The sequence below is a fragment of the Ranitomeya imitator genome, chromosome 8 (genome assembly GCF_032444005.1).
Source record: "Ranitomeya imitator isolate aRanImi1 chromosome 8, aRanImi1.pri, whole genome shotgun sequence".
Taxonomy (NCBI): domain Eukaryota; kingdom Metazoa; phylum Chordata; class Amphibia; order Anura; family Dendrobatidae; genus Ranitomeya; species Ranitomeya imitator.
This window is the reverse complement of record NC_091289.1, coordinates 143,530,676-143,553,878: the sequence shown is the minus strand read 5'-3', so window position 1 is coordinate 143,553,878 and position 23,203 is coordinate 143,530,676. Positions and strand designations below refer to the sequence as shown.

Below are 23,203 nucleotides of genomic sequence, written 5' to 3'. Positions count from 1 at the left end.
GACTACCAGTAGTGCAGAGCTTGCTCAGGAATGGCAGCAGGCTGGTGTGAATGCTTCTGCACGCACTGTGAGGCGGAGACTCTGAACAAGGCCTGGTTTCAAGGAGGGCAGCAAAGAAGCCACTTCTCTCCAGAAAAAACATCAGGGACCGACTGATATTCTGCAAAAGGTACAGGGAGTGGACTGCTGAGGACTGGGGCAAAGTCATTTTCTCTGATGAATCCCCTTTTCGATTGTTTGGGACATCTGGAAAACAGCTTATTCGGAGAAGAGGTGAGCGCTACCACAAGTCTTGTCTCATGCCAATTGCAAAGCATCCTGAAACCATTCATGTGTGGGGTTGCTTCTCAGCCAAGGGAATCGGCTCACTCACAGTCTTGCCTAAAAACACAGCCATGAATAAAGAATGGTACCAGAATGTCCTCCAAGAGCAACTTCTCCCAACCATCCAAGAGCAGTTTGGCGCCCAACAATGCCTTTTCCACCATGATGGAGCACCTTGCCATAAAGCAAAGGTCATAACTAAATGGCTCATGGAACAAAACAGAGATTTTGGGTCCATGGCCTGGAAACTCCCCAGATCTTAATCCCATTGAGAACTTGTGGTCAATCATCAAGAGACGGGTGGACAAACAAAAACCAACAAATTCTGGCAAAATGCAAGCATTGATTATGCAAGAATGGACTGCTATCAGTCAGGATTTGGTCCAGAAGTTGATTGAGAGCATGCCAGGGAGAATTGCAGAGGTCTTGAAGAAGGGTCAACACTGCAAATATTGACTTGCTGCATTAACTCATTCTAACTGTCAATATAACCTATTGGTACTCATAATATGATTGCAATTATATTTCTGTATGTGATATAGACAGACAAACACTAATAAAAACCAGAGGGCAGCAGATCATGTGAAAATATAATTTTGGTGTCATTCTCAAAAATTTTGGCCATGACTGTAGATCCACCTTTTGTGGCGATTACAGGCTCAATTCTCCGAGGTATGGATTCATACAAGATGTGAATGGTTTCCAAAGGAATTTTAGCCCATTCTGCAATTAAAACGCCCTACAGTTCTTTGAGCGACGATGGTGGCGGAAATCAACGTCTAACTTGAATCTCTAAAATCGACCATAAATGCTCAATAATGTTGAGGTCTGGGGATTGTCGGGGCCAGATAAGATGCTCAACTTCATTAGAATGTTCCTCCTGCCATGCTTTAACGATTCTAGCTGTATGAATTGGTGCATTATCCTGAAAGATGGCACTCCCCTCCGGGAACAGTGCTTGAACCATTGGTTGCACTTGGTCGCCCCAAAATGCCTAATTAATCTCGGCTGTAATTCTTCCATGAAGGGATAACATTGGCCCGGCGGATCTCCACGAAATAGCACCCCAGATCATCACAGAACCTCCGCCATGTTTTACAGTTGGGAGAAGGCAGTCTGGATGGAATGCTTCTTTCGGCTGTCTCCAAACGTACACTCGGCCGGAGGTCGGAAATAGGGTAAATGATGATTCGTGTGAGAATATTACATGTTTCCACTACTCGAGGGACCAATTCTGGAGGTTTCTACACCACTCTAAACGCTTGGAAACATTTGTCATTGAGAGCAGCGGTTTTCTAATTGAAGCTCTTCCGTGGAATCCAGATTTGTGTATCCAGATTGGTATCAGGTTCTCATCAATGTTCTTACAATTATGCAAAACAAACAGTTAATTTACATACATAACACAAATAATCAAGTACAAAACGTTACCATATGTCACGGTTTGCATGTTTATCACATGTTCGAAGATTATGATGCCAAAACGTTAGGTGCTTCCATTATTTTGTCCAACCCCTGTACATTACTTTGCCCTCTGTACCAAATGCAGGTATCAACTAGAGGGTTACATAAAACACACAACACCCTTTATGCCACAACAGGAAGCTCATAATGGATTTTCAAGAGTGATTATAAAATATAGTCTTTAATATGACCAGAAATTCCAGTTGAACAGGTTCATAAGACAGGAGAAAAGAGATGGGGCCGCTGCCAAACAGTTCTTAAATTAATGAACAAGGAGGCATAAATTACAACAGGAAGGATACACAATATGGATAAAAATACTAGGACGCACTTAACCCCTTGCTCACCTAAGAGCAGGCTCAGAGGTTGCGCCCATTCCACATGCAGTGGTTGCCAGCTGTGTTATACAGCTAACGCCTGCATCCGGGACTAGTCCTGGTCACTGATTAACACAAGAAATGCACCGTGACAGTGACGCTTAAGTGGTGTGTTCACAGCGATGTGCAGATATGACAGTCAGGGGGGACACCTGTACGTCAGTGCCACCCTGACACCCCTGTGCAACCCAACCAAAGGCTGGGACAGCCTCATAGGACACAGATTTCCACTCTATAATGCTACACTGTGGGGTCTTGAATTATAGAACAATTGATTAAAGAAAAAAGGATTACGGTACTTTTTTTTGTCTTTTATAACCTGGCAAAAAATATTTGGTGTAGCCGCATCCATAATATAAACCAGCTGGACTCCAAAGTTAAAGGAACCAAAAAACTATAATGGAATAAAGCGGATTCCTATATATAGTTAAAATATAACTTTTATTTCTATCCTCTAAAAAAGTGCAAACATATAGTGCCAACAAAAGTGCAAGGTGCATACGTACAACACTAAAGACACATATAAAAACGCATCTGTATATCACCGCCCAAAAAAAACGTTAATGCCTAGTGGCCATGACTAGCATTACACTCAGGTCCACGATATCCGTGAATCCGTAAACCTTCTAGATCTCACAGTTTATAGACCTGTGTGTACACATCATATGGTAGGATTGCGTGCCAGAAGACTCTATGGCTCTCAGTCTTCACACTAATTAATGACCACTATTGTGATACAGAAATTCCTACTAGGCGGTATGATATTGTTACAACGCTCATTTATCCGTAGTGACCCAGTGGTTATGTAAACTCAACCGGTACATACTTATATCCAGTATAATACCACATATGTCACCACCATTTATGTAAAAATAATGATACTCATCAGTCTTCTGCCGGTTGCCATCTGGACCTTATGCAGTGCTGAGTAAAAGTGGCCCGTTCGGATGGTTTCGTTCCTCCAACCGCATCCTTCACTTAGGGTCCACGTTGCTAAAGAGTGCCTACCAACGCGTTTCGTATATTCTACTCATCAGGGGATAATGTCACCTCTACGCATGATATATGAGCATGATGCTGCGGCGGCTCGTGTTCCGCCTCCTTTTATAAAATGCTCACCGGCGTCTGTCATCTCACGCTTCCGGACGCCGGGAGCCACACTTCCGGTGTACCTACATCTGTGCACCCTGGATTAATGGATCGCATATTCAGTTCCGGATAGCAGACGTCGGCACACCATGCCGTAACGTCATATCCGATGGGCGGACACTGTCCTTCTATGCCGCCCCACTACTCGTGCGTCCCAGCGCATTGCGCTTTACTTAATGCAGAGGAGTGGACAGCCGTCACTCACAACTCTCCTGCACTACTACACATGAGGGGAGCGTATCTTAATATCCCCCCCCCCCCTTTTTTTGAGTCTCTATCGGGGTATATACAGATGAACCTCCCACTTTAAAGTAAACAATGCCAGCATGGATTGAGGGTTTAGAAAACCTTCGGAAAAGGCACCTATCACCCTTCAAAAGGAAAAAACACACGTATCCAGATATGAACTCTACTAAACGGATGTAGAAAAAAAAAAATAGAAATATATATAAAAAAAAAATAAAATAGAAATATATATAAAAAAGTATGTAAGCGAACACAGCGAAACCCCAACCATGGAAAAGACAGAAAAGGGTGCAGCTAACCAAATACCCTTACAAAGCCCTCTCTAAATCCATTCCTACCTATCGCGGAGGTTGGCACCCTAAACCTGCGCAGTGGCGCCCCCACTCAACGGCGGCTGTCCCTAATGCTAAGATGCCCTGCTGTTCCCTCTCTCTATAGGAAGGAAGAAAAGCTAAGATGGTCATTAAGACCGTGTGGTGCTGTGGTTTGAAGGCGAAAGATCCACTTGCTTTCTCTCTGTAAAATGTTCCTATCCCAGTCTCCACCTCTCTGGGGCTGATACACTATCTATGCCCATAAATTTGACCATCTTCAGATCGCCCTGATGAACCCTATTGATGTGGTTAGCAACTGGAGTGTCTCTTTTATTGATAGTATCACAATGATGTTCTCCAACTCTTCTTCTGAGCTCCCTACTTGTTTTGCCAATATATTCAAGTCCACAATCACAAGTCATTTTGTAAATCACCCCCTTGGTCTTACAGTTTATGAAGTGGTTTACATGAAAAGTTTTCCCTGTAACATTGCTGGAGAGGGGATACCCCGAGAAAATTTTAAAAGAGGCCTATAAGTCATCTCTAACTAAACAAAGAAAGGATCTCCTGATCCCTACCCCTAAAAAAGAAAATGAAAACAGCATAAGACTGATTACCAAATATTCAAACGGGGCAGGTGACCTGCGCGAGATCGTTAAAAAACACTGGCATATCCTGCAGATGGATAATGATCTGAAAGATATTATTACACCAGCCCCACAGATTACGTTCAGGAAGGGCCGCTCAATAAAGGACAGGGTAGTCCACAGCCACTTTGCCCCTCCCCAAACACAAAAGACCTGGTTAAGTGGTCCAACTAAAGGATGTTATAGATGTGGAAATTGTAAATACTGTCAGTCCATACAACAAGGCAGGACTTTCGTAAGCAATGTTACAGGGAAAACTTTTCATGTAAACCACTTCATAAACTGTAAGACCAAGGGGGTGATTTACAAAATGACTTGTGATTGTGGACTTGAATATATTGGCAAAACAAGTAGGGAGCTCAGAAGAAGAGTTGGAGAACATCATTGTGATACTATCAATAAAAGAGACACTCCAGTTGCTAACCACATCAATAGGGTTCATCAGGGCGATCTGAAGATGGTCAAATTTATGGGCATAGATAGTGTATCAGCCCCAGAGAGGTGGAGACTGGGATAGGAACATTTTACAGAGAGAAAGCAAGTGGATCTTTCGCCTTCAAACCACAGCACCACACGGTCTTAATGACCATCTTAGCTTTTCTTCCTTCCTATAGAGAGAGGGAACAGCAGGGCATCTTAGCATTAGGGACAGCCGCCGTTGAGTGGGGGCGCCACTGCGCAGGTTTAGGGTGCCAACCTCCGCGATAGGTAGGAATGGATTTAGAGAGGGCTTTGTAAGGGTATTTGGTTAGCTGCACCCTTTTCTGTCTTTTCCATGGTTGGGGTTTCGCTGTGTTCGCTTACATACTTTTTTATATATATTTCTATTTTATTTTTTTTTTATATATATTTCTATTTTTTTTTTTCTACATCCGTTTAGTAGAGTTCATATCTGGATACGTGTGTTTTTTCCTTTTGAAGGGTGATAGGTGCCTTTTCCGAAGGTTTTCTAAACCCTCAATCCATGCTGGCATTGTTTACTTTAAAGTGGGAGGTTCATCTGTATATACCCCGATAGAGACTCAAAAAAAGGGGGGGGGATTTTAAGATACGCTCCCCTCATGTGTAGTAGTGCAGGAGAGTTGTGAGTGACGGCTGTCCACTCCTCTGCATTAAGTAAAGCGCAATGCGCTGGGACGCACGAGTAGTGGGGCGGCATAGAAGGACAGTGTCCGCCCACCGGATATGACGTTACGGCATGGTGTGCCGACGTCTGCTATCCGGAACTGAATATGCGATCCATTAATCCAGGGTGCACAGATGTAGGTACACCGGAAGTGTGGCTCCCGGCGTCCGGAAGCGTGAGATGACAGACGCCGGTGAGCATTTTATAAAAGGAGGCGGAACACGAGCCGCCGCAGCATCATGCTCATATATCATGCGTAGAGGTGACATTATCCCCTGATGAGTAGAATATACAAAACGCGTTGGTAGGCACTCTTTAGCAACGTGGACCCTAAGTGAAGGATGCGGTTGGAGGAACGAAACCATCCGAACGGGCCACTTTTACTCAGCACTGCATAAGGTCCAGATGGCAACCGGCAGAAGACTGATGAGTATCATTATTTTTACATAAATGGTGGTGACATACAGGTCCTTCTCAAAAAATTAGCATATAGTGTTAAATTTCATTATTTACCATAATGTAATGATTACAATTAAACTTTCATATATTATAGATTCATTATCCACCAACTGAAATTTGTCAGGTCTTTTATTGTTTTAATACTGATGATTTTGGCATACAACTCCTGATAACCCAAAAAACCTGTCTCAATAAATTAGCATATCAAGAAAAGGTTCTCTAAACGACCTATTACCCTAATCTTCTGAATCAACTAATTAACTCTAAACACATGCAAAAGATACCTGAGGCTTATATAAACTTCCTGCTGGGTTCATTACTCAAAACCCCATCATGGGTAAGACTAGCGACCTGACAGATGTCAAGAAGGCCATCATTGACACCCTCAAGCAAGAGGGTAAGACCCAGAAAGAAATTTCTCAACAAATAGGCTGTTCCCAGAGTGCTGTATCAAGGCACCTCAATGGTAAGTCTGTTGGAAGGAAACAATGTGGCAGAAAACGCTGTACAACGAGAAGAGGAGACCGGACCCTGAGGAAGATTGTGGAGAAGGACCGATTCCAGACCTTGGGGAACCTGAGGAAGCAGTGGACTGAGTCTGGTGTGGAAACATCCAGAGCCACCGTGCACAGGCGTGTGCAGGAAATGGGCTACAGGTGCCGCATTCCCCAGGTAAAGCCACTTTTGAACCATAAACAGCGGCAGAAGCGCCTGACCTGGGCTACAGAGAAGCAGCACTGGACTGTTGCTAAGTGGTCCCAAGTACTTTTTTCTGATGAAAGCAAATTTTGCATGTCATTCGGAAATCAAGGTGCCAAAGTCTGGAGGAAGACTGGGGAGAAGGAAATGCCAAAATGCCTGAAGTCCAGTGTCAAGTACCCACAGTCAGTGATGGTGTGGGGTGCCATGTCAGCTGCTGGTGTTGGTCCACTGTGTTTCATCAAGGGCAGGGTCAATGCTTTATGGTGATGAAGATTTCATTTTTTCAGCACGATCTGGCACCTGCTCACAGTGCCAAAACCACTGGTAAATGGTTTACTGACCATGGTATTACTGTGCTCAATTGGCCTGCCAACTCTCCTGACCTGAACCCCATAGAGAATCTGTGGGATATTGTGAAGAGAAAGTTGAGAGACGCAAGACCCAACACTCTGGATGAGCTTAAGGCCGCTATTGAAGCATCCTGGGCCTCCATAACATCTCAGCAGTGTCACAGGCTGATTGCCTCCATGCCACGCCGCACTGAAGCAGTCATTTCTGCCAAAGGATTCCCGACCAAGTATTGAGTGCATAACTGAACATTATTATTTGATGGTTTTTTTGTTTGTTATTAAAAAACACTTTTATTTGATTGGATGGGTGAAATATGCTAATTTATTGAGACAGGTTTTTTGGGTTATCAGGAGTTGTATGCCAAAATCATCAGTATTAAAACAATAAAAGACCTGACAAATTTCAGTTGGTGGATAATGAATCTATAATATATGAAAGTTTAATTGTAATCATTACATTATGGTAAATAATGAAATTTAACACTATATGCTAATTTTTTGAAGAGGACCTGTATGTGGTATTATACCGGATATAAGTATGTACCGGTTGAGTTTACATAACCACTGGGTCACTACGGATAAATGAGCGTTGTAACAATATCATACCGCCTAGTAGGAATTTCTGTATCACAATAGTGGTCATTAATTAGTGTGAAGACTGAGAGCCATAGAGTCTTCTGGCACGCAATCCTACCATATGATGTGTACACACAGGTCTATAAACTGTGAGATCTAGAAGGTTTACGGATTCACGGATATCGTGGACCTGAGTGTAATGCTAGTCATGGCCACTAGGCATTAACGTTTTTTTTGGGGCGGTGATATACAGATGCGTTTTTATATGTGTCTTTTGTGTTGTACGTATGCACCTTGCACTTTTGTTGGCACTATATGTTTGCACTTTTTTTAGAGGATAGAAATAAAAGTTATATTTTAACTATATATAGGAATCCGCTTTATTCCAGCCGCATCCATAAGTTTGATCAAAATATAAAATTAATCCACATGGTAAGTGGCATAAAGAAAAAAAAAAAAAGAAAAAAGGCAAGCCTGGTATTTCATTTTTTCAGTTGCTACACATCTATAATAAAACGCTGGGAGCGTCACTTTGTCCGAAGCCTTTATAGACTGCGCAGGCGCCACGCTCCTAGCATTACATTATAGGGTCTGGAAAAAAAAAAAAATGGCGCTGACTGCCGGGAGCAGGGGGACATTGTCCACATATTTCCGTCCTGATTATGCTGTGGCACTTCATGCCACAACAATATATTACGTACGCCATTCCTTTCCGCCGCCATAGCAAGTTGTTACTTACGCCATTCCTTTCCGGCGCCATTGTCTTGCTCCTCCTGGTGCCGGAATCGGCGCCTGCGCAGTTCGCGCTTTCCGGCGCCATTTTCTTGAAGACACTGCGCAGTGTGTCTTCAAGAAAATGGCGTCGGAAAGCGCGGACTGCGCAGGCGCCGATTCCGGCAGCAGGAGGAGAAAGAAAATGGCGGCGGAACACAATCAGGTAGCGTCTTCACAGGATCCCGCCCTCATTACGCTGTGGCACTTCATGCAACAGCGATTTCTTACTTTTAGGCCCCCTGACTCCGGGCAATGAATGTCTCCCTTCTCCCGCAATCGGCGCATGCGCAGTCCGCGCTTTCCGGCGCCAATTTGTGGGAAACCTCAGTGTCTCTTCAAGAAAATGGCGGCGGAAAGCGCAGACGCCGATTCCTAAAGCACCGGTCTGCACTTTTCGGCTCCATCAACCATAATGGAGCAGTGTACGGGGGCATATAATATGGAGCATCTTATGGGGGCCATCAACCATAATAGAGCAGTGTACGGGGGCATATACTATGGAGCATCTTATGGGGGCCATAAACCTTTATGGAGCAGCGTATGGGGCATATGGATGGGAGCAGCAAATTACAGAACGGTGGCGCAGGATGGGAGCAGCACATGACAGAACGGGGGCGCAGGATGGGAGCAGCACATGACAGAACGGGGGTGCAGGATGGGAGCAGCACATGACAGAACGGGGGTGCAGGATGAAAGCAGCACATGACAGAACGGGGGTGCAGGATGGGAGCAGCACATGACAGAACGGGGGCGCAGGATGGAAGCAGCAGCACATGTCAGAACGGGGGCGCAGGATGGGAGCAGCACATGACAGAACGGGGGCGCAGGATGGGAGCAGCACATGACAGAACGGGGGCGCAGGATGGGAGCAGCACATGACAGAACGGGGGCGCAGGATGGGAGCAGCACATGACAGAACGGGGGCGCAGGATGGGAGCAGCACATGACAGAATGGGGGCGCAGGTTGGGAGCAGCACATGACAGAATGGGGGCGCAGGATGGAGCAACACATACCAGGATGGAGACCATATACCAATATAAATGCTCGCCACCCGGGCGTAGAACGGGTTCAATAGCTAGTCCCTTTATAACAGAAAAAAAAAAAAACAACGAAACAATAAATGCAAAATATATTAAGCACAGCTATTCAAGAAAGAAAAAAAAAAAAAAAAACACACACAACAACAAGCCGTCATACAGCTCCACTGACTGAAAAGTAAGGAAAAAGCTATGGATATGTAAAGATAGAAAACATTTTTTCTGTAGATGATTAGGCCAAGTGTGCCTAGAGACAGCCCTCAAAGTTGTCTAGAAAATCTTCTCCGCCAGCCTCATTCTGGTGTCAGCGGTTTTCACGTAAGCAAAAAAAATGCTACCACTGTCAGTGTTTTGGATCACAGTGGCATCAGTGTTTTCCGTGGATGGTACATAAGTGACACAGCTTCTCCTATATGCAAATTGCCTCTTCTGAGAAAAAAAAAGAGGACTTAAACTCTATAGCGCCACCTGTTGGAAGTAGCGATCCTACAAGTCACAATCAACCCTTTAAGGAGTCGTGCAATATGACTTAAGGCCCCTTCACATTAAGCGACGCTGCAGCGATACCGACAACGATCCGGATCGCTGCAGCGTCGCTGTTTGGTCGCTGGAGAGCTGTCACACAGACAGCTCTCCAGCGACCAACGATGCCGGTAACCAGGGTAAACATCGGGTTACTAAGCGCAGGGCCGCGCTTAGTAACCCGATCTTTACCCTGGTTACCAGCGTAAAAGTAAAAAAAAACAAACACTACATACTTACCTACCGCTGTCTGTCCCCGGCGCTCTGCTTCTCTGCACTCCTCCTGTACTGGCTGTGAGCACAGCGGCCGGAAAGCAGAGCGGTGACGTCACCGCTCTGCTTTCCGGCTGACCGACGCTCGCAGCCAGTACAGGAGGAGTGCAGAGCACAGCGCCGGGGACAGACAGCGGTAGGTAAGTATGTAGTGTTTGTTTTTTTTTACTTTTACGCTGGTAACCAGGGTAAACATCGGGTTACTAAGCGCGGCCCTGCTTGTGTCCAATACTTGTGTCTATAAGGTTTTTTTTTTTGTGAATAATACGTGCTGTGTGAAGTGTGAACATACCTTTATGTAATTGATTACAACCCCATTTTGGAAGAAAAAGTAACTGGGATAATAAATAGCAGCAAAAGGCATCGCATCAATGATGGAGTTTAGGAGAATATTGCACAATGCGCTCGCCGTGATCAAACATCTCCGCCTTTAACCCCTTCATGACCTTGGGATTTTTCATTTTTCCGTGTTCGTTTTTCACTCCCCTCCTTCCCAGAGCCATAACTTTTTTATTTTTCCGTCAATTTGGCCATGTGAGGGCTTATTTTTTGCAGGACGAGTTGTACTTTTGAACGACATCATTGGTTTTAGCATGTCGTGTACTAGAAAACGGGAAAAAATTCCAAGTGCGGTGAAATTGCAAAAAAAGTGCAATCCCACACTTGTTTTTTGTTTGGCTTTTTTGCTAGGTTCACTAAATGCTAAAACTGACTTGACATTATGATTCTCCAGGTCAGTACGAGTTCATAGACACCTAACATGACTAAGTTATTTTTTATCTAAGTGGTGAAAAAAAATTCCAAACTTTGCTAAAAAAAAAAAAAAAAAATTGCGCCATTTTCCGATACTCGTAGCGTCTCCATTTTTCGTGATCTGGGGTCGGTTGAGGGCTTATTTTTTGAGTGCCGAGATGACGTTTTTAATGATAGCATTTTGGTACAGAAACGTTCTTTTGATCGCCCGTTATTGCATTTTAATGCAATGTCGCGGCGACCTAAAAGACGTAATTCTGGCGTTTCGAATTTTTTTCTCGCTACGCCGTTTAGCGATCAGGTTAATGCTTTTTTTTTTATTTGATAGATCGGGCGATTCTGAGCGCGGCGATACCAAATATGTGTAGATTTGATTTTTTTTTTATTGATTTATTTTGATTGGGGCGAAAGGGGGGTGATTTAAACTTTTATGTTTTTTTTATTTTTTTCACATTTTTTTTTTACTTTTGCCATGCTTCAATAGTCTCCATGGGAGGCTAGAAGCAGGCACAACGCGATCGCCTCTGCTACATAGCAGCGATCTGCTGATCGCTGCTATGTAGCAGAAATGGAGGTGTGCTGTGAGCGCCAACCACAGGGTGGCGCTCACAGCCACCGGTCATCAGTAACCATAGAGGTCTCAAGGACCTCTATGGTTACAATGGAGACGCATCGCCGACCCCCGATCATGTGACGGGGGTCGGCGATGACGTCATTTCCGGCCGCCCGGCCGGATGCGGTAGCTAAATGCCGCTGTCTGCGATTGACAGCGGCATTTAACTAGTTAATAGGTGCGGGCAGATCGCGATTCTGCCCGCACCTATTGCGGGCACATGTCAGCTGTTCAAAACAGCTGACATATCCCAGCTTTGATGCGGGCTCACCGCGGAGCCCTGCATCAAAGCAGGGGATCTGACCTCCGAGGTCAGAAAGGGGTTAAGGAATGGAGGGAGCACTTATTCAGTAGCTGACCTATATAGTCATGCATTAATGTGCCACATAATGGAGTCCTCCACCTACCGGACGTTCTCATATCTAATCACTTGTGACAAGAACACAATCCAGCCCTTCACTTTCTTGAGTGATGATTACAAAGACTACAGGAAACAAAACCCCAAACCTCGTCCCTACGTTCACTCAAGTCTATTGCCGTAGAAAGAATCTTCTCGCTCAGGAGGATCCCTAATGTTCTGCACAATGTCTGCTCCATAATCACTACTTGGGCCCGTGTATATTTTACTTGTGAGACCGTGCAGAGATACTTCCATATATTAAGGCGAAAGATCTCTGAAGCGCCAGGTAATATGGTCCCTTAACACAGATGGAGCAGATAACCAGACAAATTTTCAGTATTTGTACAAATGCTCACTACTGAATTACCCCAAAATCATTTGAGCTAAATAAAACAAAAAATAAATTAAAAAAAAAAAAAAAAACTGTATAAAGACTAACTTTTCCTTTCAAATGTTTTATTACATATAATTTAGCGTGTTTTTCTCCACACTTGACTTTTATGGGAGGCCTTAAAAAAAATGCATGCAAGAATCAGAACTGCATTTCTACACTAGGAGAACATATCAAAAGAATGCTGCGTCAATTCTGCACAGGAAAATAAAAACCATGCATTAAATAAACCCACAGTAAACAGTGCAAATTACTATTGCTTATTTTGGCGAGAATCCATGCAGAAAAACCACAGTGTTTCCATATGTGGGACACATGGGCCCTTTAATCTTTAAATTATTCTTGGAATGTTGATAACTAAAAAAAGACAGCAATTTTTCAGAGCGCGTTAAATTGAGAAACTGCTTAAATGTATCTACCAAAAACCTGAACCCATGTCCACAGCAAACCTAAAGCCAATACTCCCGACATAGCCGAGAGGTGCGAGAAGCATCAGCCGTGGAGCGAGCTCTGTGTGTGGAGGCGCTGACGGAGTAATAACTGGTGCGATTAACCAGTGAATAGATAGGAATTACTCATCCTTGTCACAGAATATGACAGCGCACTACATGAATAGCAGATCACTTATTCATACCGGGAGGAGTTTCTACACTCTCGGCCAAAGTCTGACACAGGCTGAAAAACTGCACTATATAATAAAAGTATGCGGAGACCTCCTCCAGGCATATTCACCCTATAGCCTCAGTACATACTGTCATACAAAGGTCTGATTATGGGAATATCGCCTTCTCCAGCACCGCCGCCTCCTACCACTGTCAAACTGGGCTATAACCATGATGGCACAGCAGGATCTGCCAACAGAAATCTACTGTTCAGTACAAATGCACATTCAGCAGCAGCGAAATAATGAAGTCACAACGCCTGCACATATACCATCACGGTGTACAGCCTCAAAGGGGAAGGACAGAGGAAACAACTAAAGTAATCTGCTCATGGTTAAGTCAGACCTGCATGGATTTGCAGAAAGAAGGGCTGTGGAGAGCGGAGAAGTATCCTACAAGCCCTGGCAAAAACTATGGAATCACCGGCCTTGGAGGATGTTCATTCAGTGGTTTCATTTTGTAGAAAAAAAGATCACAGACATGGAACAAAACTAAAGTCATTTCAAATGGCAAATTTCTGGCTTTAAAGGGACACTATCACCTGAATTTGGAGGGAACAATCTTCAGCCATGGAGGCGGGGTTTTCGGGTGTTTGATTCACCCTTTCCTTACCCGCTGGCTGCATGCTGGCTGCAATATTGGATTGAAGTTCATTCTCTGTCCTCCATAGTACACGCCTGCACAAGGCAAGATTGCAGACTGTGCAGGCATGTACTACGGAGGACAGAGAATGAACTTCAATCCAATATTGCAGCCAGCATGCAGCCAGCGGGTAAGGAAAGGGTGAATCAAAAACACAAACCCCCCCCCCCCTCCATGGCTGAAGATTGTTCCCTCCAAATTCAGGTGACAGTGTCCCTTTAAGAAACACTAAAAGAAATCACGAACAAAAAAACGTGGTAGTCAGTAATGGTTACTTTTTTAAAGGGAACCTGTCACCCCGTTTTTTGAGATTGAGATATAAATACTGTTAAATAGGGCCTGCGCTGTGTGTTACTATAGTGTATCCCGATTCCCCACCTATGCTGAGAAATAACTTACCAAAGTCGCCGTTTTCGCCTGTCAATCAGGCTGGTCAGGTCGGGAGGGCGTGTTCACAGCGCTGGTTCTTCCTCAGCTTTACGTTGGTGGCATAGTGGTGTGCGCCTGTTGAGGTGACTAATCCACTGTGGGCACGTGAACAAGCAGCGCGCGATCTGCGCTATCATCCCTTTCGTCGGTGGGGGCGGCCATCTTCCTGGGGCCGCGCGTGCGCAGATCGAGTGCTCTGCTGCACGGGGCTTCAGGAAAATGGCCGCGGGATGCCGCGCGCGCGCATTAGAGATCGCGGCGGCCATTTTCCCAAAGCCGAGATGCAAACTCGGCTTTGGGAAAATGGCCGCCGCGATCTCTAATGCGCACGCGCGGCATCCCGCGGCCATTTTCCTCAAGCCCCGTGCAGCAGAGCACTCGATCTGCGCACGCGCGGCCCCAGGAAGATGGCCGCCCCCACCAACGAAAGGGATGACAGCGCAGATCGCGCGCTGCTTGTTCACGTGCCCACAGTGGATTAGTCACCTCAACAGGCGCACACCACTACGCCACCAACGTAAAGCTGAGGAAGAACCAGCGCTGTGAACACGCCCTCCCGACCTGACCAGCCTGATTGACAGGCGAAAACGGCGACTTTGGTAAGTTATTTCTCAGCATAGGTGGGGAATCGGGGTACACTACATACACTATAGTAACACACAGCGCAGGCCCTATTTAACAGTATTTATATCTCAATCTCAAAAAACGGGGGTGACAGGTTCCCTTTAACCAAGCATAGGGGAATCACTCAATTCAATGGTATTACTTTTGGGGGTTTTCCAGTATATAGATCCCCCAAAGTCACTTCAAACCTGGATAGGTCCCTAAAAAATAATAATAATAATAATAATAATAATAATAATAATAATAATAATAATAATAATAATAATTTAGTAAATTTCCTTAGAAAAAGGAAAAATTGCTGCCACATTTTTAAACCTCCTAAAATGCCAACAAAATAAAATAACATCTTACAAAGGGGTCCCGATTTAAAGCAGGCATGAGGGAAATGTTATTTATTAATGTTGTGCTATGGTATAACTGTGGATTAAAGGGATAATCAAAGTTTCCAAACTGCAATTTTTTTTTTTACATTTTTGTCAAATTTCTGTTTTGTTTTTTTTAGATAAATAAACAAAACATATTGACCTAAATTAACCATTATCATGAAGTACAATGTGTCACGGAAAAAAAAAATTAATCTCCAAATCACAGGGATATGTTGAAGCATTCTAGAGTTACCACATAAAGAGACACTGGTCAGATTTCAAAAATGTGGCCCAGTCACTAAGGGGTTAATAGCCCAGGAAGGGGCCATGGATATTGGCCCCCTCCCAGACTAATCAAATCAGCCCTCTGCCGTCAAAGAAATGAACAACATGGAAAATAAACATACAGATTGATAAAAATTATAATAATAATAATAATAATACTAATAATAATAATAATAACAGAAGCTCAGAAAAATACAGCCAATATACATCTTACATAGACTGACAATGCAACTAGTGTTTACAAAAATGGAATTTAATAAAAATTTTTAAATAATCCTATATGTACTGTTTGTGGATAGAGTCACGGGTGAGGGACACACTCCAAGAGAACATGACAACAATGTCCTAACAGTCAGACAGAAGGGTGGCCACTTGATCACTCACCCTGACCTACGTATCCCTATAGAATGTGCACATTCATTATTGACACTGGTCACAAGGCCTCATAAAAACCAAGTTATGGTATGTGTACACATCAGGATTTCTGGCAGAAATTTTCCTGACAAAAAACGGACATTTCTGCCAGAAATCCGCATGAGGTTTTTTCACGCGGTTTTGATGCTTTTTGCGTTTTTCCAAATGCATAGAATAGCAGGAAAAACGTGAAAAAAACGCAAAATTTATGAACATGCTCTTTTTTTACCGCAATGCGCTTTTTTTCGCGGAAAAAAACGCATCATGTGCACAAAAATTGCAGAATGCATATATCTGCGGTTTCTAATGCGGTTTTATCGTGAAAAAAAAAAACGTGAAAAAACCTGAACGTGTGCACATAGCCTTACACATCACCTCTGAACACATCAGCCTCTGGGCAAACATCAGACGTTGCAGTTAGAAGGAGCGGAGTACCAGGTCTCCCCAATCAGGTGAGGAGTATGGGGGCATTGGTGGTCAAGACACCCCCGATATTTAGCATTTATCAACTACTCAGGCTGGAAGTCTCTTCCGAATGACCCATCATGGGGACCACCACATGTCTGTTAGGAATTCTGTATTCTTGACATGAATAGCCCTCCAGACAAAATAACTAAAATCAATATAAATGAAACATAACGTATATAATAAGTCTAAGAAATTGACAGTTACTAAGAAAGGTAAAAAGCAACTATGACCAGAGACCAAACAAGAACAATGATGGAAAACAAAAGTGAAAGAGTACGACGAGGACAAGACGGGAAAGTATAAGGCCATGTTCACACTTTGCCGCTACGGGTCCGCTACGGGTTTTGCCGCTACGGGTCCGCTGCAGTTTCCATTGTGTTTACAGTAACATCTAAACCCTATGGAAACCGCAAACCGCTGTGTACATGCTGTGGGAAAAACTGTGCGGGAACGCAGCGGTTTACAACCCGCAACATGTCACTTCTTTTTGCAGAATCGCAGCGATTCTGCACCCATAGGTATGCATTGATCCGCTTACTTCCCGCATGGGGCTGTGCACACCTTGCGGGAAGTAAGCGGATAATGTGCGGGTGGTACCCGGGGTGGAGGATAGGAGACTCTCCTCCAGGCCCCGGGAACCATATTTGTGTAAAAAAAAAAAAAAAATAATTAAAATAAAAAATCATGATATACTCACCCTCTGACGTCCCAATCTCCTCAGCGCTGCACGCAGCCGTCCGGTCTCAGGTTTGCTATGCGACCAGGACCTGTGGTGACGTCGCGATCACATGACCGTGACGTCACGAAGGTCCTTCTCGCACAGCATCTTTGGAACCGGAACGCCGCCTGCAGCACCGAGGAGATCGGGACGTCAGAGGGTGAGTATATCATGATTTTTAACATTACTATTGATGCTGCATATTGCTGCATATGCAGCATCAATAGTAGGAGTAAATCCCGCAGCGGAAGCCGCAACACAAACCGCGATAAATCTGCAGGGATAACCGCAGCGGGTTTGCCCTGCAGATTTATCAAATCCGCTGCGGGAAAACCCACGGGAGAACCCGCAGCCCCCTTCCTAGGTGTGAACATAGCCTGAATGGCAAATACACACCGGGACGAGCAGATACTCCCCATATACAGTCTATACATGAGCGGCTTAATATAAACATATCATATACACCATGTATACAGGGTATACATGCACAGTCATACACATGCCACACACTATCTATATACGTACTCACTAATCTCTACACACGCATCATATAGTGTAGATACAGTGTCATATATAGGCACACACACACCACCCACAATATAACGTGTATATACGACCCATATATCTAGTCTAATATAAACTACATATACAGTCAGTGTAGTGTCACACACTATATAATGTATACACACAGTGACACACACACACTATATAATGTATACACACAGTGTCACACACACACTATATAATGTATACACACAGTGACACACACACACTATATAATGTATACACACAGTGTCACACACACACTATATAATGTATACACACAGTGTCACACACACACTATATAATGTATACACACAGTGTCACACACACACTATATAATGTATACACACAGTGTCACACACACACTATATAATGTATACACACAGTGTCACACACACACTATATAATGTATACACAGTGACACACACACACTATATAATGTATACACACAGTGTCACTATATAATGTATACACAGTGTCACACACACTATATAATGTATACACACAGAGTCACACACACTACATAATGTATAAACAGTGTCACACTATATAATGTATACAGAGTCACACACACTATATAATGTATACACACAGAGTCACACACACTATATAATGTATACACACAGAGTCACACACACTATATAATGTATACACAGTGTCACACTATATAATGTATACACAGTGTCACACACTATATAATGTATACACAGTGTCACACACTATATAATGTATACACAGTGTCACACTATATAATGTATACACAGTGTCACACTATATAATGTATACACAGTGTCACACTATATAATGTATACACAGTGTCACACTATATAATGTATACACAGTGTCACACTATATAATGTATACACAGTGTCACACTATATAATGTATACACAGTGTCACACTATATAATGTATATACACAGTGTCATACTATATAATGTATACACAGTGTCACACACACTATATAATGTATATACACAGTCACACTATATAATGTATACACAGTGTCACACACACTATATAATGTATATACACAGTCACACTATATAATGTATACACACAGTGTCACTATATAATGTATACACAGTGTCACACTATATAATGTATATACACAGTGTCACACTATATAATGTATATACACAGTGTCACACTATATAATGTATATACACAGTCACACTATATAATGTATACAGTGTCACACAGTATACAATACTCACAGTGTCACACACTATATAATGTATACACAGTGTCACACACTATATAATGTATACACACAGTGTCACACACTATATAATGTATACACACAGTGTCACACACACTATATAATGTATACTGTCATGATCCCAATGGCAGGGGATCACAAAAAGGACAAGCACAGATACAAACAAGCTCTAGGGCGATGGAACCTGAGCTGACCGCGACCCTGAACCTAACACACAAATAAAAGTAGCCGGGGAACGTGCCTACGATGATCCTAGACGTCTCGCTCCAGCCGAAGATCTCACTTCCCCTATCAGAAGAAACACAGACCTCTCTTGCCTCCAGAGAAATACCCCACAGCAAATAGCAGCCCCCCACATATAATGACGGTGAAATGAGAGGAAAGCACATACGTAGTATGAAAACAGTTTCAGCAAAATGAGGCCCGCTAAAGCTAGATAGCAGAGGATACAAAAGTGAACTGCGCGGTCAGCGAAAAACCCTTCAAAAAACCATCCTGAAATTACTTGAACTCATGTGCCAACTCATGGTACATGAAAAGCAATTTCAGCCCACTAGAGCAACCAGCAGCAGAGAATCACATATCTGCAGGCTGGACTAAAAACCAAATTAAGCAAAACACAAAACAGGAAAATCCAAACTTAGCTTGTCCAGAAGGTTCTAGGAGCAGGGAGCAGAGGTAACAAGACACACTGGATACATTGATAACCGGCGAGGAAATGCCAGCAAAGCCAGGTTAAATAGGAAACTCCCATATGCTGATGGAACAGGTGGAACCCAGAAACCCAGGAAAGACAAGTCACCCAGTACCATCAGTAACCACCAGAGGGAGCCCAAAAACAGAACTCACAACAGTATACACACAGTGTCACACACACTATATAATGTATACACACAGTGTCACACACACTATATAATGTATACACACAGTGTCACACACACTATATAATGTATACACACAGTGTCACACACACTATATAATGTATACACACAGTGTCACACACACTATATAATGTATACACACAGTGTCACACACACTATATAATGTATACACACAGTGTCACACACACTATATAATGTATACACACAGTGTCACACACACTATATAATGTATACACACAGTGTCACACACACTATATAATGTATACACACAGTGTCACACACACTATATAATGTATACACACAGTGTCACACACACTATATAATGTATACACACAGTGTCACACACACTATATAATGTATACACACAGTGTCACACACACTATATAATGTATACACACAGTGTCACACACACTATATAATGTATACACACAGTGTCACACACACTATATAATGTATACACACAGTGTCACACACACTATATAATGTATACACACAGTGTCACACACACTATATAATGTATACACACAGTGTCACACACACTATATAATGTATACACACAGTGTCACACACACTATATAATGTATACACACAGTGTCACACACACTATATAATGTATACACACAGTGTCACACACACTATATAATGTATACACACAGTGTCACACACACTATATAATGTATACACACAGTGTCACACACACTATATAATGTATACACACAGTGTCACACACACTATATAATGTATACACACAGTGTCACACACACTATATAATGTATACACACAGTGTCACACACACTATATAATGTATACACACAGTGTCACACACACTATATAATGTATACACACAGTGTCACACACACTATATAATGTATACACACAGTGTCACACACACTATATAATGTATACACACAGTGTCACACACACTATATAATGTATACACACAGTGTCACACACACTATATAATGTATACACACAGTGTCACACACACTATATAATGTATACACACAGTGTCACACACACTATATAATGTATACACACAGTGTCACACACACTATATAATGTATACACACAGTGTCACACACACTATATAATGTATACACACAGTGTCACACACACTATATAATGTATACACACAGTGTCACACACACTATATAATGTATACACACAGTGTCACACACACTATATAATGTATACACACAGTGTCACACACACTATATAATGTATACACACAGTGTCACACACACTATATAATGTATACACACAGTGTCACACACACTATATAATGTATACACACAGTGTCACACACACTATATAATGTATACACACAGTGTCACACACACTATATAATGTATACACACAGTGTCACACACACTATATAATGTATACACACAGTGTCACACACACTATATAATGTATACACACAGTGTCACACACACTATATAATGTATACACACAGTGTCACACACACTATATAATGTATACACACAGTGTCACACACACTATATAATGTATACACACAGTGTCACACACACTATATAATGTATACACACAGTGTCACACACACTATATAATGTATACACACAGTGTCACACACACTATATAATGTATACACACAGTGTCACACACACTATATAATGTATACACACAGTGTCACACACACTATATAATGTATACACACAGTGTCACACACACTATATAATGTATACACACAGTGTCACACACACTATATAATGTATACACACAGTGTCACACACACTATATAATGTATACACACAGTGTCACACACACTATATAATGTATACACACAGTGTCACACACACTATATAATGTATACACACAGTGTCACACACACTATATAATGTATACACACAGTGTCACACACACTATATAATGTATACACACAGTGTCACACACACTATATAATGTATACACACAGTGTCACACACACTATATAATGTATACACACAGTGTCACACACACTATATAATGTATACACACAGTGTCACACACACTATATAATGTATACACAGTGTCACACACTATATAATGTATACACACAGTGTCACACACACTATATAATGTATACACAGTGTCACACACACTATATAATGTATACACAGTGTCACACACTATATAATGTATACACACAGTGTCACACACTATATAATGTATACACAGTGTCACACACACTATATAATGTATACACACAGTGTCACACACACTATATAATGTATACACACAGTGTCACACACACTATATAATGTATACACACAGTGTCACACACACTATATAATGTATACACACAGTGTCACACACACTATATAATGTATACACACAGTGTCACACACACTATATAATGTATACACACAGTGTCACACACACTATATAATGTATACACACAGTGTCACACACACTATATAATGTATACACACAGTGTCACACACACTATATAATGTATACACACAGTGTCACACACACTATATAATGTATACACACAGTGTCACACACACTATATAATGTATACACAGTGTCACACACTATATAATGTATACACACAGTGTCACACACACTATATAATGTATACACAGTGTCACACACACTATATAATGTATACACAGTGTCACACACTATATAATGTATACACACAGTGTCACACACTATATAATGTATACACAGTGTCACACAGTATACAATACTCACAGTGTCACACACTATATAATACACAGTGTCAGTCCCTGTACATACACAGCACAGTGTCCACCTCAGACGCGTGCCAGCCCACACACAGGGTCGCCCACACACAGGGTCAGCCATCCCCTCCGCCGCCCGCACAGTCCCGGTCAGGGTCTCACCATAGCAGGCAGAGCAGGAGGAGGGAGCAGAGCACCACGAGCCGCTTCATCTCTCCCGGGCGCCCCCTCGCCTGCTCCCCGGCATGTCCCCAGTGCACACGTCTTCAGGCCGCCGCTCTGATACCGGGGTCCTCTGCTCCGCGATAAGCGGCGGCTCCGCCTCACTCAGCACACACCACGTGACCCCACGTCCAACGCGGCCGTTACCCACAGCCGGCGCCTCCACAGTCACATCCAGATGAGGTGGAAGCGGCCGCGTCACTAGGGTCAGCGCAGGCAAATCAGAAGCAAGCCTGTATGTCCTCCCCCACCCTCTGGACACGTATTGGTTTGCTCCAGAAAGGGGCGGTGCAGACTTCACTTTCCCAACAACAGCTCCTGTGTGCCTGTGTGGTGCTGAAGCATTTCCGCTGTACGTGCCTCCGGCAGTGACAGGGTTACTCATCCATCTGTCACCTTAGGTGAGAGGCGCCTCCAGGGCTGAGTCACAGGCAGGTTATGAGGGAGGAGTCTCGCGGTGGTAACGCCCCTTCTGGCTTTATACCTGAACTCTACATACTGCCTGGAGTAGAGAAGGCGTGCCTACTGCCAACCAATCAGA

General features: G+C 43.1%; 1 protein-coding gene across 4 annotated transcripts in view; it reads right to left on the bottom strand.

Moving 5' to 3' along the window:
* SUCO (SUN domain containing ossification factor) overlaps window positions 1–22,865 on the bottom strand; it is a 115,051-nt gene extending 92,186 nt beyond the window's left edge. For 2 of the 4 annotated variants that reach the window (XM_069737493.1, XM_069737495.1), the window contains exon 1: window positions 22,603–22,783. In XM_069737493.1, coding sequence (XP_069593594.1) covers window positions 22,603–22,652 — 50 coding nt within the window. In that variant the 5' untranslated portion in view covers window positions 22,653–22,783. Of the gene's footprint in view, window positions 1–22,602 lie in introns of all 4 variants that reach the window. The other 2 variants (XM_069737492.1, XM_069737494.1) reach the window with 2 other exon arrangements.
* Window positions 22,866–23,203: the final 338 nt, after the last annotated feature.